Source organism: Cupressus sempervirens, chromosome 8, assembly GCF_028749045.1.
Source record: "Cupressus sempervirens isolate cs-2001-9-10 chromosome 8, ASM2874904v1, whole genome shotgun sequence".
Lineage (NCBI taxonomy): Eukaryota > Viridiplantae > Streptophyta > Pinopsida > Cupressales > Cupressaceae > Cupressus > Cupressus sempervirens.
In genome coordinates, this window is record NC_143125.1 from 109,603,961 (window position 1) to 109,618,991 (window position 15,031).

Sequence of the window (15,031 nt, forward strand, 5' to 3'; positions counted from 1 at the left end):
TGGAGGAATTCGAAATGAGCATCCAACAAGGCATTTTCTATGCACAATGTCAAAAACATGCTATAAAATCCCTCAAGCTTCCAACGTTTTTGTTAAATACAAGTTTATGGGACATTTTTGGGTAAAAACGTGGATTTCCAAGTGCATTGCATAAGTCGTTTTACACTCTAGAATGCAAAAATGTGATTCTTAATGCTTTGAACATGGACAAATACGCCAAGCCGCCCCTTCTCCAAGAAAAAATGTAATCATTTTCACTCTAAAATGGATTTTTTGGTCAAAACCGTGGCTGCATTATGCCATAAAATGCATCATTTTTCACAAGGAATCGAATGTTTTTGATAGTAGAATGCATGAAAATGCAAAAATGCCCCTTGTGGAGAAATTTCAAGTCATTCCATGGAGAAATCTGGGAGAAATCACCAAAAAATAGGTTCTTGGAGGCCAATGTCATGAAACTTTTCAAAACCGGGTTTTGGAAGAGCAAATGAATGAAGTTGAATGCAAAATGGAAATTTTTTGTGTGATTGCAAGTATTAAAAATGCATAATAGGCACAAACACACCTTTTAGAGGTCATTATATGATTTTAAAACATGTTATGAGCCTTCCCAAGACCAAAACGCACCTTTAAGGTGCGTTCGCATGTTTTAAACACATGCTTTTTGCCCAAAAACAGGTTTTAGAGATGTGTTGGCATGTCTTTGGTGCAATTGCATGTGTTGGTTACTTGCATATGCAACCCAAGGCAAAAACGCACCTTTTAGTTCCATATACAAATTTTTAAAATATGCATTTAAGCTAAAAATGCACTTTTTTTGTGCACTTGGATAAAACATATGTAACTCAACTTTTTGATGTCATTGCACATTTGAGTTGAGTTTACATGCATTTGCATCAAAAATGCATGTTTTTGGTGCTATTGCACATTTTTCTCATTTAAATGTTGCACACAACTTAAGTGATCAATTAATCACATGTCAATTAAATTTTGATAAAATATTACTTAAGTGAGACATAAATTATATCTACATTATCATATTAACAATATAATATGCAAATATCATTTAATAAGTAATATTTACTAGAGCATTTGATTTAAATATCAAAAATTAAATTGAACTATATAGTTAATATATTCACTTAAGTGAAAAATTAAAAAGCAAAACTCAACGTAGAAATATAACATAAAGTGCACTATAGTTACTTTAAGTGAAAATTTAGATGATAAAGTAACTTAAAAACATAAAGTGAATTTAAGTTATATTTTTCAAAAAGTAGATGTCAAATTCAAAATAAAACATGATATTTTTAATTCGTGCACTTGCATCAAAAAGGTCGACTTTTTGGGCACTAAGTTGGTCATATCTTTTAATTGCCAACTCGGATTAAGCCCTAAGATAGATCAAATCGAAGGGAAAATGAAAGCAATGACTTGAGCAAAACCAAAAGACTAAAAACCAACAAACACTCACTCAAAAACGAAAAATATGATGATGAAGGCCTCAAAAATCAAGTATAGGCTCAACAAAAAAGAAAAACAAAAAAAGACTTGACAAAAGCCTTCAGTAAAATGATTCATTATATCAATTGGTGTTGTTTGATTGATCAATACAAACCAATTAAATAACAAAATAAGCTTAGAGAAATGCGAAACTAGTTTGTAATAGTTTTGTACTGTTACCTACATTTTGTGATGACAAAATGTAGGACAACAGGTTGAAAAGGTCATTTTTTGAGCCCAAGGAAATTAATAAATTGTACTATTTAATTATGTGCCTAAGTATAAAGCAAAAGGGCTTTTAAGTGAAAGGTGTCTTGAAGAAGCCATCTTTATTTATTATAAAAGCAATGCTTTGTAAGAAGGGAATTCATTCTTGTCTATTGCTTTTCATCACTTGTGAAGTTTCTTGAGGATTCGGAATTTTAGAAATATTGAGGACTGATTCCTCTTGATTTGAGCATCAATTTGCTGCTGTTGTATAGCAAATTGATTGACCTTTTAGTCTGTGACTACTATGTTCTAAAAGGTAATTTTTATCCTGCATTGTGGCATCACTTTTCACTACAGTTTGGTCATGGGTTTGGACTGAAATTCATTTCAGACTGGTCAGCGTTTCACTGGTAACCGGCATTGAGTTTGAGGCATCTGAATTGCCCTATTGGTGGACTACATATCACACCATTGATTGGCATTATTTTCCTAATTGCAATCTGCACTTTGTTGAGAGTTGGACATGGGAATCAGTGTGTATGAATTTCACAGTTCCTCTGCTGCAAATTGGATATCTACAGCAGCCACCACAGGTTCATTTCAATCTGAAATTTCCTAACTGTGAAGCAGTTAATTTGCAAATTTATAATTGCAAGTCCTTGCCTTCGTTGACATTTTATGTCATAATCAATCGCATTAAATTCTAATATCATTGGAGTCACAAGGACCTGATTATCAAGAGTTGTTACGTAATATTGAGTTTTCATGCCAACTGTTTGTATTAATGTCAAGCTGTTGTAGGTGCATATTTCCTTTGTGTATGACATCTATATGCATGTGAAAGGTCAAAAGAATTGCAATTGCACTATAGTTAAATGCAGAGCCATCTTACTAAGCATTCGAAAGAATTTAAATCACATTTGGCATCATTTCAAGCTAGCAAAAATAATCTAAAAATAAAGGACAGCGAGATAGAGGTTTCATGCAAAGAGTTTCACAAAAAGTAAAACATCTAAAAGTGAAGTAATTTGATGTTGTTGGAGTTAAAACCAGTTGGAGATCTTTACAAATATTAGCATTTGACAAATTTAAGGTTTTGTAATGAAAGATGCATAGATATCAACTGTCTATTCCATGCTTTTCCTAATGTATATACATATCAATTGCTGTGACTATTGTATCTTGACATCAAATACCAGCAAGAGTCATGTTGGCCAACTGTTTGTAAAATTGTTAACAAAAGGTTAAAATATGGTATCTATTTGTATATGTCCATGAATCATTCAATATTTGCAGGTACTTGTGAATATGCCCATGATAATAAAAGATAGGTTTAGCTGTACCTTGGCACAAAATTCATAAATATTGATTGGCTCAATTTTCTGCCATCTACTTGACAAATTGTATAGGACTAGATGATCAGAAAATTTGCAATTTTGTTAAAATTATCCAATAGGGACTCTACATGACTCCCTTCATCTTTTGTCACTTTGTAACTTGTAGCTTGCACATAAGCTAAATATGTAGATTGTAATTGATTTTCAAATTTGAAATAAACTATGTATTTGTGTACCATGCAGTGTGAAATGTAATCAGAAATATATCTATAATTAAATTACATTCAAATATAAAAAATGATAATTTTTCCTTAGTTGTGTCTCAAATTTTTGGCATTTTTGGTTTGCACTTTCTCCCAATTTAATCCTGAACAACTGAAAAAAAACATCTCTTCGTTTTTCATTTCATTCCCCCCGAAAAAAGTTTTTTTACCACTATGCACCAAAGTACATAGTGCTGAAGTAATCAGAGGCACGTCAATTCACCAAGAGGATTCTAATGTTCAAATCACTCAAATAAAAGGTCTGATGCAAGGTTTCAAGCATAACATGCAAAAACAAATATAAGAAAAGAAATAAAGAAGATGAAAATAAATCATTGGCAGCAACCTAAAGGAACCAAAAAAAGAGATGACTAACTATATGTTCTCTATAAGCGGTTTACATGGATGAAGCAAAAAACAGGCTGATGAGTTACAAAAATATGCCCCAAATTTCATTATCTTGGGCTTTTCTGATCTATAGATTCATTGCAAGGACTACTTTCTTCTTTAATACATGATGTATGATAGTTTTGTCCTGAGAATGGGAACTATTACATCTACCTACCCAATGACTCAAAACGACACAATTTGTAATTTGTGTGTCCTACATGGGGAATCTGTTTGCTATTATAATTATGAACTAGCTGTAAGAAAAGTAAAAGTCTCATATATATCCATTAGTAGCGTATATTTTTGTTTGTCAATTTTCATAATACAATAGTACCATTTTCCCAAGACTTAACATAATGCGAAATCTAAAACATCCAAGATGATGAGGCAAAGAAAGTCTAGCACGTGTTGGCAAAATGCATACCCATTCAAATTCACTTTCTCCAAACAGTTACTGTAGCGAGACCATAGCTCCAAGAAGTCCTCCTCCCTCTAGAAAGATGTAATAAAAGATCAGATTTGAGATTCAAAAATTGTCTCAATACAAATAGCAAAAACAGTCCCATTTAGGAAAGCAGTGATGAGCATATTTTATGTAAATACATTTCTTATGTTAAATATGAGATGGAAAAGGAGTGGATGAATCAATTTTTATGCAATATTGGATAAAACTAAAACAATTTACCACTTGACCAGCAAACTATGAAAATCTGTTAATTAAAAATAATAATAAACAGACTATAATCAAAAGGTTCGAAGCAGGTTATTAATCACATCAAAATACAGTACATGAGATGTAGTGTGCATGAACTTTGAATACCCACCACATTCACAAAATCAATAACAAACAATTATCCATGACAGTAAACAATTATTAATATGGTGAGCATATTGTTTAGACTTGGAAATATGATAGAGAAATACGATTGAAAGAAGTAATATAAAATACTCCAACAAACCTCCTCTTTATCCGAAGTCATTAATAACTATCTGTTGATGCGAGTTTCGTATCACTTACATAACATATTAGGATTTGAATATTCAATATGGGATATCAAACATGCAACTCCTCTCTTGAAAAGTTATTACTCATGAAGACATAAGCAATAGCTCCAATGTTCCTTACACCATTGGATACTCGCTCAGTTTTATCGATGTGATTTGTTAGTAATCACGTAGACGGCCTTACGCTATTCATTCGAGGATGACTTGGACTTTGGTGGAATGATGGAGATGACGACTCGGTTTGTGAAATGTGCGGAGGCAGATAATGTTGATGGTGGTGGTGATGGAGGATGTGTCTGCCAGTGATGATGTTGATGGGAAAGCGATGGTTGTGGAAGGTGAATGGATGTGCTCTAATACTTAACTTACTCCTCTAACTTGCTTCTCTAAGCTTCGACTACCCAGCTACTTAGTATTCTACTCCTACTCCTATGAATGGAAGGTTAGCAAATGGATGGGGATCGAACCTAATGAGAGCTAACTAGCGGCCTCACTTCCACAGGTGCAACGATTCAAAGGAATAATAAACTAGCTTACCCCACAAAGCTTCCCAACCAGCCGCTAGGATGCTAGTGGTCTAGTATTGATCCCTATCAAACATTTACCAATGCTACCATACAACTATCCATCTACTTCACTCCTACTTAGCAACTTGAAATGAAACCAGCTTAAAACAACTTGAAAGAAATCTAACTAAGTGGAAGTAGAGAACATGTAATAACACCCAATGTTCTTAATCAACATGCAAATCGCAACAATGAAAAATAGAGCAATTTTGGTATTATCTTCGCAACAATTTCTCCAACCACTTTACAAATGAGAGCAAATGGCCTTTTATAGGGGCCAGAAATACAACGAATGGTGGAGATCAAAACAAGATCAACGATCCAGATTGGATCCTCAAAACCCTAATTAGGGTTGCCACCCCATCGGCCATGAGAAGATGCCACCTCATCAATGGACCAATGAAAAAAATGCAAAAAGTGGCAACCAATGAGAAGGCACCAAAATGGTGGCCAATCAGAAATAGACACTTGTCCTATTCTAGAAGAAAGGGAAATTGCCACTTGGGCTTACATCAAATGATCTTCTAATATAAATCTTCCCTTTTCTTTCATTTTCTTAGCTAAGGCAATAAACTTAGCTAGCCTTTCATTAACTTCTTCTATAGGAGGACAAGATGTGTGCTTCACCCTAAGTTCCGCTAACTTCGCCACGCTGCTTGCTGCCTATAGTATCTTTTCATGATCCTTCTTATATTCTTTCTCAAATCCAAAAAAAAAGCATTGAGAAAGGAAAGGGTGCCCAAATGCTTCTTCTTGACAGCAACCTTCCCCAACTCATCCAACCTCGATCCAAAATCTGTTTCATTGACATCCTCTTCTCTGATGTCTTCAAAATAAAGGGCTGCTCCATTGTAGCTCATCATGGTCATAATGGAAGTGTCGATGCCTAGGCCATGATGTGCAACTGCCTTTTGTATATCCTTTTATGGTACCGCCATTGGTATTGGTTATTCGCCTCATTTTCGAGAAGGGAGTTTTGGGCATCATATCCTCTTTGTCTTTCTTAGTGTTTGCCCGCTTGGGATTCTTACTTGCACTACCATCCTCCATGCTCGTCACCCTATTACGGGATGGTAGAGTGGTGGACCAGAAGGCAAGAAGAACCAAGAAGAGCAATCCTTAGACTAGAGCGAAAGATGGATGTCAGCTTAAGGACCCCTTGCAACTCTAAATGATTTGAAATTACCTCTACCTATAACCAAGGGGGATTGTCCTTCCTTTAGTCTGTCCTTCATCCGTATCATGTCCACTGTAGAGATATTGGTGTCGGTTATTCTCTTCATTTTCGAGAAGAAGGAAATTTTGGGCATCATATCCTCTTCGTCTTTCTTAGTGTTCGCCCGCTTGGAATTCTTACTTGCACCACCATCCTCCATGCTCGTCGCCCTATTACAGGATGGTAGAGTGGTGGACCAAAAGGCAAGAAGAACCAAACGGAGCAATCCTTAGACTAGAACGAAAGATGGATGTCAGCTTAAGCACCCCTTGCAACTCTAGATGATGAAAATTCACCTTAACCAATAATATTACAGCGACTTTTTGGAACCTAGGATATGACTTTCAAGAATTTCAAATCCCTTTGCAAATTAGAAATTTATCATGCAATTCACCTCCAAATAAAATTACCCAACCTAGGGCAAAAATCGCAGCCTCTTGAAAAAATCAGAATTTCCACAAATTTCGGCTCCCACAAATTTCACCTTCCACAAATTTTGCCAAGCAAGAAGAGTGCAGATCTGCTCTTGCAAGATCACCAACACCTTGAGAAGGAGAAGTGAGAAGTGAGGAAGAAATGGGAGAGAGGCCTCCTCTTATACCCAACTTTCTAATTTCCTCCAAGCTGGCCGACTTGGACCCTGGGAGAAAGAAAAACAAATAATTGATGCAAAATTATGGCCCACAATTAAATACTTAGCTAAAATTAATTTTGCCATGATGAAAATTAACTTTCTAAATTGCCAATTAGTTCTAAATTGCAAAAAAAAATTAAATAATGCCTTGAGGGTGTTAAATATTTCCATTTAATGAGGATTTAGCAATTAATACGTCATTAAAATTGTATTTTGGCTAACCAGAAGCCATTTTTCAATATTAAATTACCAATTTCATTAAAGGCAAAAAGTTTTCAAGGCAACTTTAATCTATTAAAACCAATTTTTTTGCAATTTCTCTCCAAATCGATTTAGCTAAGCAATTTTAGCTTTTTAACACAAATAAAATTATTTCTCTAGAGCCTAAAATCGATTTTGCAATTTTATTTCACCATCACAAAAATTAATCCTTTTCATCAAAAATAATCAAGAATTTCCAAAAGACCAGATTTAACAAAATTTTCATTTTTTGAAAATTATCCAATTTTATACAATTATATCCAAATTTTCAAAAAAAAATGTCTAAGTACAAAATTTACAATTTTATCCTGCCAAATGTTGCTCTTTAAAATTTGTTCGGCCTAAGGATGAAATTGGTGGCTCTGGAAAATCAAGTTGAAACCAGGTGAAAATAAATCTAACCCTCTCCTCACTGGCCCTGAAGGTGTCCAAGACCTGAAATCTCAAAATTGTTGGACAATCCAAAAATTTGCCGAGGCGATCAAAAAAAAGGGGGGTCCCCAAAATGTTGGTGCAATGGTGTGAAAACCTCACAACACTATCTAGAACCAATAATCCCACGTCAAAACTTATCTGAAACATAGAGTTGTTGCCTCCATGCATCTGAGGTACCTCTTGGGATTCTAAAATTTGCAAAATATTCATATCTGTCGTCAGTAGATATTGTGTAGCCGACGGGTTGATTTCATCAGTAATTGTTATGTAGCCGACAGGGCCCTTCGGGAAGGTTCTTGTTATGTAGCCAACGAACCCCTTCGGGAAAGTTCTTCAGAATGGTATATGTACAACTTTGGATTATGGTTGTAATCATCATCATAAGCATTATGCAATCTCTTTGGCATATGCGAATAATAAAAGGAGTATTGTTGTTCTTGTCTATTGTCTATTCTCTGTGTGCATTAATTCATTTACCCTATACGGTAATCATTTGGCACCATTGCCCAATGGACCTAGAACGAAGGCAGAGGAATGAAGACTAATACGGAATCAGCTGAACAAAAATAAAAATAAGCTAAAGGAAAAAGATGAAATACGCACAGCACAAGGGAATTTAATTTTGGCACAACAGGCCGAACGCAGACGAAAGTTTCAGCAGATTGCCGACGAACACCGAAGCACTAAGGAATTGCTAGAAGAGACTCGATAGCGGTTGGATTTGGTGGAAGAAGCAAAGGAGGAATTTCTTAACCTACATACGCTGAGGGAGGAGAATCTAGACAGAAGGGGATTAACTCGCACGACTCAGAGTGCCAAGGGAGCACGAGCGTGGAGTGAACTCTTCATCCGATATACACTTCCAAAATGAAAAGCTTCGCTTGACGAAAACCCTTCTTCACCAAATAGCACGACTGTCAGAAATAAAATGACTATTCAAAACAGCCCAGGTGTACAGAACAGCGCAGGTGTGCAGAACAACGCGGGTGTTCAAAACAGCGCGGGTGTGCAAAGCAATGCGAGTACACAACAAGTACCTCCAACTCGAATAGTAATGGCTGGACCAAAGGAAAAATTGCCAAAGTTTGATGGTGATGGAACGGTCGATCCAATCAGACACTATAAGACATGCAAAACAATTTGGACAGCGAATGGCATAACTGACACAAATGAATGGGTTCGACAATTTTCGACAACCTTAAGAGGTGTAGCAATTGATTGGTTTGCCAATACGGATCCCCAAAAATTAACCAATTGGGTGGAAGTTAAAAAGGAATTTATCACTAAATTTCAATTGCTGCGTGACGACAATGAGATCGTAGCAGAGATATACAACACAAAGCAAGAAAAAAATGAAACAGTTCGAGTATATGCCAGAAAATTAAAAAAATTAATAAACAAAATGGAAAGTAAGCCAGTAGATGGGCTACAAAAGAGATGGTTCATTGAAGGACTACGCCCAAAGTTACGGAACAAAATGAAGATTGTGCCGCCATCGTCATACATTGAAACATACAATCGGGCGACGAACTTAGAAAGTGAGCAGAAAACAAAAAAGAAGAAGAGTAGCTCATCCGATTCAAACGACGACGCGTCTTCGAAAGAAGATAGCAGCAATGACGAAAAGGGCAACAAGAAGGTCCGAACTCTCCAGAAGGATATGATCCGAATGATGAAGGAATTTAAGAACATGCAGAAAGAGACGAAGGAGAATGAGCTATGGTGCACAGAATGTAAGACAGAAGGTCACACAAAAGGATCCTGTCCAAAGAACCAGTTCTGCAAGATCTGCCAAATCATGGGACATTCCACAAAAGAATGTCCCTTCAATATGAAAGCAAATGGACCTCAATAAGTGCTCCTAACCCAGGAGGCTTTCGCATCAAGAAGGACCAGAAACACCAGTAATGAGGGTGCCACATCGGGAGGGTACAGAAATAATAGACGAGGGCAAAACAACAATGCCAACAATAATAATGGGAGTCGCAGTCGAATTCAGTACAATGCGAACAACCGCCTGATGGTTCAATGCCGAGCATGCAATTTGTGGGGCCCCTTTGCCCAAGACTATACAACGGCAAACGCACCAACGTTGTTATGCAGATGGTGCGGTCCTGGAGATCTTGAACATGCCAAGTGACCGAAATCAAGAGTGAATTTGATCACCATCGAGACGGACAAAGAGGAGGTTCTAGCAATCACACAGAAGCAAGCAAAACTGTACCCCGACCTGTCGGAGGAAGAGCTAAGATTTGAGGAAACATAGGCCGAAATTGAGAAGGCGACGCAAGTGGAGAAAGCACACTTGAATGACACTACTGGTACCTCAGCAAGAAACTACGCAGAACAAAACATCGTACAGCAGATATTACAAACTGAAGTACTAGTCAAAATAAACGATCTGCTGCTCGCAATGCCTCAACTCTGATTGGCACTCACAAACATTGCTCCAACTACTAAATTACCAGAACACGGATGGGAGAAGGAAAGTGGAGCAAGTGCAGCGAATGGAAGGGGAAAGGAAAGCAAAAAAAGTACAGCGGATCCAATGTTGTTAGCCCTCACGTCCGGACGACATCCGGCAATCGTCGAGATGAGAATTCTGGGAACTGTTCTGACAAAAACAATTGTGGGCGGAGGGTCCGGTGTGAATGTGTTACCGGAGGATACCTAGAAGAGGTTAGGACAGACGAAATTGTGGCCACCTACATTCCAGTTGCTAACAGCGAACCAACATGGCATTAAACCTCTCGACGTCCTAATGGCACAACCAGTGACGATTGGAACACAGCCATTCCTACTCGATTTCATCGTCATCCCGCTGAAAAGGAGAGAATATGACGCCATTTTGGGCAGAGGATGGCTCATACAAGCAAAGGTTAAGCATGACTGGAAGAAGAATACCCTATCCATAGAAGATTCATAATTGACCTGCACACACAAATGGTAGGTGAGGAGGCAGTGTCGTCGGATTCTGAAGGCGAAGGTGGAGGGGATGACAAGGGGAAGAAAAGAATGGAACCTAATGAAGAGGGAGTATTGAGACTAGGAGGGTCAAATGAGGACGATCTAGATTTGGTGAACAGACTATTTCACTGGCAGATGGAGGATTACGAACTCTTCCCAAGCTGCAACATGTTGGGCGTTGAAGAAGAAAAAAGAAGAAACGAGTTCCCGAAGGAGTATAGTGAACTAAAAAAAGGAGAAGCACAGGTCGATGAAACACCGGCCCCTACGTTCAATGAAGATAAGTCGATAAAATATGAAGAGGCCACAGTACAAACCATGAACCTCAGAAATGATATTGAACCAAAAAACATACTGGTAGGAAATAACTGGAATCCAGAATTAAAAATTGTTGCATTTAAAATAGTAGTACGGCCTTTTGAGAGAGCAAAGCAAGTACACCGTACCGACAAGCGTCAAAAGGAAATTTGTCCGTACAGGCACGTGTGGAGGAGAGTAGAAGGGAGTACGGTAGCCATAAAACAGGGTCGTATGGCCTATTAGGAGCGTAAGCAAGAAAGGAAGGCAGTAAAGAAAAAAAAAACTTTGTACAACTTAGGAAGGACACTATACGGCCAAGCAAAAGACGGCAGGAAATCACAGGTGATCCACCGTACGGCGAGACAGGAGAAGATTATGTACATGACACACTGTACAGCTCAAAAGGGTAATAAGTATCACCATACGGGCAATAACCAGCTAGTGAATTGGACCGTACGAACTCAAGGAGAACCTTGGAGAGCACCGTACGACCCACAAAAAGTACCTTACAGCCAAACAGAGAGTCGTACGACCGATAGAAGCAGAAGAAAAAGGTATGGCCAAGACAGAGAGCAATGAACACTAGGAAGATACCGATACCATACAGTTGTACGAGCAAATTGGAAGGGAAAAAGTATGGAAAGCAAGAAAGAAGACATATCATACGGTCAACACATCACCGGATGTAGCAACACTGTACAAACCGTACGACATCAAAGGCAAGGGGGTTATTGAACCATACAAACATGATCACATGGATTAAGGAAAAAAAGAATACCATACACCCATCCAATGCATACAGCTAGATTAGAGGAAGAAGCCTATAAGAGCCTCGTACGACCATACAGCCTAAACAATTGAACAAGCAAAGTTGGACCGTATGCCCAAGAGTGAAAGAAGTGGTTGTACGGCCCTTGCAAGATTGGTGGGAGAATAAGCTGACTAATAGAAGGGGACAGGAAGTGTTCCAAAAAAGACAAAAAAACGACAGATCGAAACAGTTCAAAATAAGTAGCATATGATACCGAAGGGAAGGAAAAGACATAAAAAGTGGTAAAACGTAAGCAATTAGTTGAAAGAGTATGGCATCGGATGAAAGTCAGAAAAATGGTGTGTTCCATGCAGTTTTGTGTGGGTTTGAGAGTGTTAATTTGGTCTTGGTGGCGAGGGCGTTGGCCCTCGAGCCCTATATCGCCCCAGGACCCCGCAGGGGCGCTGCCCCTCGACTCCACTAGGGGCAATGTCCCCTAGACCCCCAGTCGGTGTAGTTATCAATCATGGGAAGTGAGACCAGTTATTAAGAGCCTAATGGCCTCTCGAAGAGCATGAAACTCTTCTAGAGAAAGCGTACTATCACTGCGCTCATCAGAAATAGAAGCACCCCAACCAGATGTAGCTAGCATTTGATGGACAACATCATAATGCCCAAGAGCTGAAGAAATGTCACTATCACTCACATTTAGCTAACTGATCACATGATGCCTCTGTAACCCCTGACTCCTATGCAATCTCTCTGTCTCACTAATTGCATTGTGTTAGGAAACTCAATCAGAACTGCCCACCACAAGATTACTCATACGTGTGCCATCATCCTTGCACAACTCCTCATCTCAAGAAATGGAAGAACCCGCAACATCAATCTCCTCGCATGTCTCCGCTTCCATCTCAATCGTAAGATCATGTAAACATCGATTTTGGAACCCATCCAAAACCTCCTCAAAGTCATTAGCCAATACCTGGCAAGGGATATCGTACCCAGTGCAACTCATAGCATCATCAAATGTATCATCAGATGTGTCTATACTATCTACATCCACATCTCCTAATAAAGCCTCAACTGCTTACACCTGATACTGCACACATGACTCAATGTCAAGTTGTGAATCAATAACACTAGAGCATATACCCACATCTACTAACTCTGCTGTAACATACAAATCACCAACATCACAGCTAGGTGACTCCATACATGCATTGGTCCCACCTGAGGAAGCAACTGCCTCCTGTACTAGAGTAGTACTGTGATAACTCACATACAAATCTCAAATAATAATCCCCTCCTCGAGAGAGTCAGTAGTGTCAATAGTAACAACTGTATCAACTGTCTCTGCACTAGCTACAACTCTGGGAGCCTTAACGTGCTGAAGCTCAATGCCACTATCCACCAAGGGTACTGACACATCTACTGATCTCTATGAAATGAGTCCATCATCAACACTGTGGATGGGCTAGGAAGGGTCGTACTTAATATAGGTACATCAACATCATGGACACCTGTCAGAAAAAACTCAAGCTTCCTTCCTTGCAACCTCGATGTCGGCCTTCTAAAGGCGGAAACCATATACCTCGCTGCCCTCTCAACTGTCGTGAGATCCGACAAGCTCTCTGCCAACCTTTGTTGATGAAGCTTCAATTTCTCCAAACTCTCCTGCAAGGCATTCATTTTTACGCTAACTTCCTCATTACTCCACTGCCCTCTAGAACTGCTAGTCCTATGTCTGTCCATAGTTGGAGAAAATAAAGTGCTGGTCATTCTAGAAATCAGATCTGAAAATCTTCAAAGTCAGCACCGAAAAAAATAAAAACTGAGCCCAATTCCTACAGGCTGGCAGGAAATCGCTTTGATACCACGGTAAACAAACCTACTACTCACACTACTAAACTTATGAATTCTTCAATAAATTAAGCACAATACTAATATATGCAAATGAGTGTTCCAACTAACTAGGCTAATTAATAGATTTCAAATTACAATAGAATCAAAGATCTCACAAATTTATTTTGTCCACTTATTTCAACTCCTAATTTGTATTTTCAAATCAACTAAATGCAACTCCAATTTAGTGATGAAGCAAATGAGATACTGAAAATAACCATAGCTAAATGCCACACTGAATATATTGCAATTCAAAGATTTTCACAAATTACTGCTGCAATGTGTTTAAGAGATTTACAATTTATTGGCCACCTCTTGTCGGTAAAATTATAAAACAACCGACGGGTAGATTAGCATGTATTCAGTAATTATTATGTAGCTGACGAGTAGAATTAATTATATCCGAATGGGCACGACGGTTGAGTCACCCCTTCGAGAAGGTATATATACACCGTCCGAAATGGACTTTGGATCATGATGGTTGTAATCATCATGGGAAGCACTATGTAATCTCTTCGGAATATATGTGAATAATAAAAGGAGTACTGTTGTGTTACAAGTTCTTGTCTATTGTCTGTATGCATTAAACTATTTACCCCATACGGTAAACATTTGGCGCCGTTGCCCCATGGACCTGGAACGAAGGCAGCAGAATGAAGAAGCTTAACAAAAATAAGAATAAGCTAAGGAAAAAGATGAAGTACGCACCCCACAAGAAATTTTAATTTTGGCACAATAGGCGAAGCGCGGACGGAGGTTTCAGCAGATTGCCAATGGACACCAAAGCACCAAAGAATTGTTGGAAGAGACTCGACAGTGGTTGAATTTGGTGGAAGAAACAAGGGAGGAATTTCTAAACCTGTATACGCCGAGGGAAGAGAATCCAAACAGAAAAAAATTAACTCGCACAGCTCAGAGTGTCGAGAGAGCACGAGCGTGGAGTGAACTCTTTGTCCGCGATACACTTCCGAGAGGAACAACTTCGCGTGAGGAAAACCCTTTTTCACCAAGTAACACGGTTGTTGGAAATAAGACGACTGTCCAAAACAGCGCAGGTACACAACAAGTATCTCCAACTCGAATAGTAATGACTAGACCAAAGAAAAAATTGTCAAAGTTTGATGGAGATGGAATGGCCGATCCAATCAAACACTGTAAGACATGCGAAACAATTTGGACGGCGAATGGTGTAACCGACACAGATGAATGGGTCCCACAATTTCCAATAACCCTAAGGGGTGTAGCAATTGATTGATTTGCTAATGCTGAACCCCAAAAATTAACTTCT

The 15,031-nt window shown here is 38.4% G+C and overlaps 1 protein-coding gene across 1 annotated transcript in view; it reads right to left on the minus strand.

The window, feature by feature from the left end:
- Window positions 1–15,031, minus strand: part of LOC149541826 (uncharacterized) — a 323,442-nt gene that overhangs the window by 231,321 nt on the left and 77,090 nt on the right. Inside the window, exon 3 of the mRNA XM_089796893.1 lies at window positions 4,128–4,195. Within this exon, the coding sequence (XP_089653019.1) occupies window positions 4,128–4,195 (68 nt within the window). The remainder of the gene's footprint in view (window positions 1–4,127; window positions 4,196–15,031) is intronic.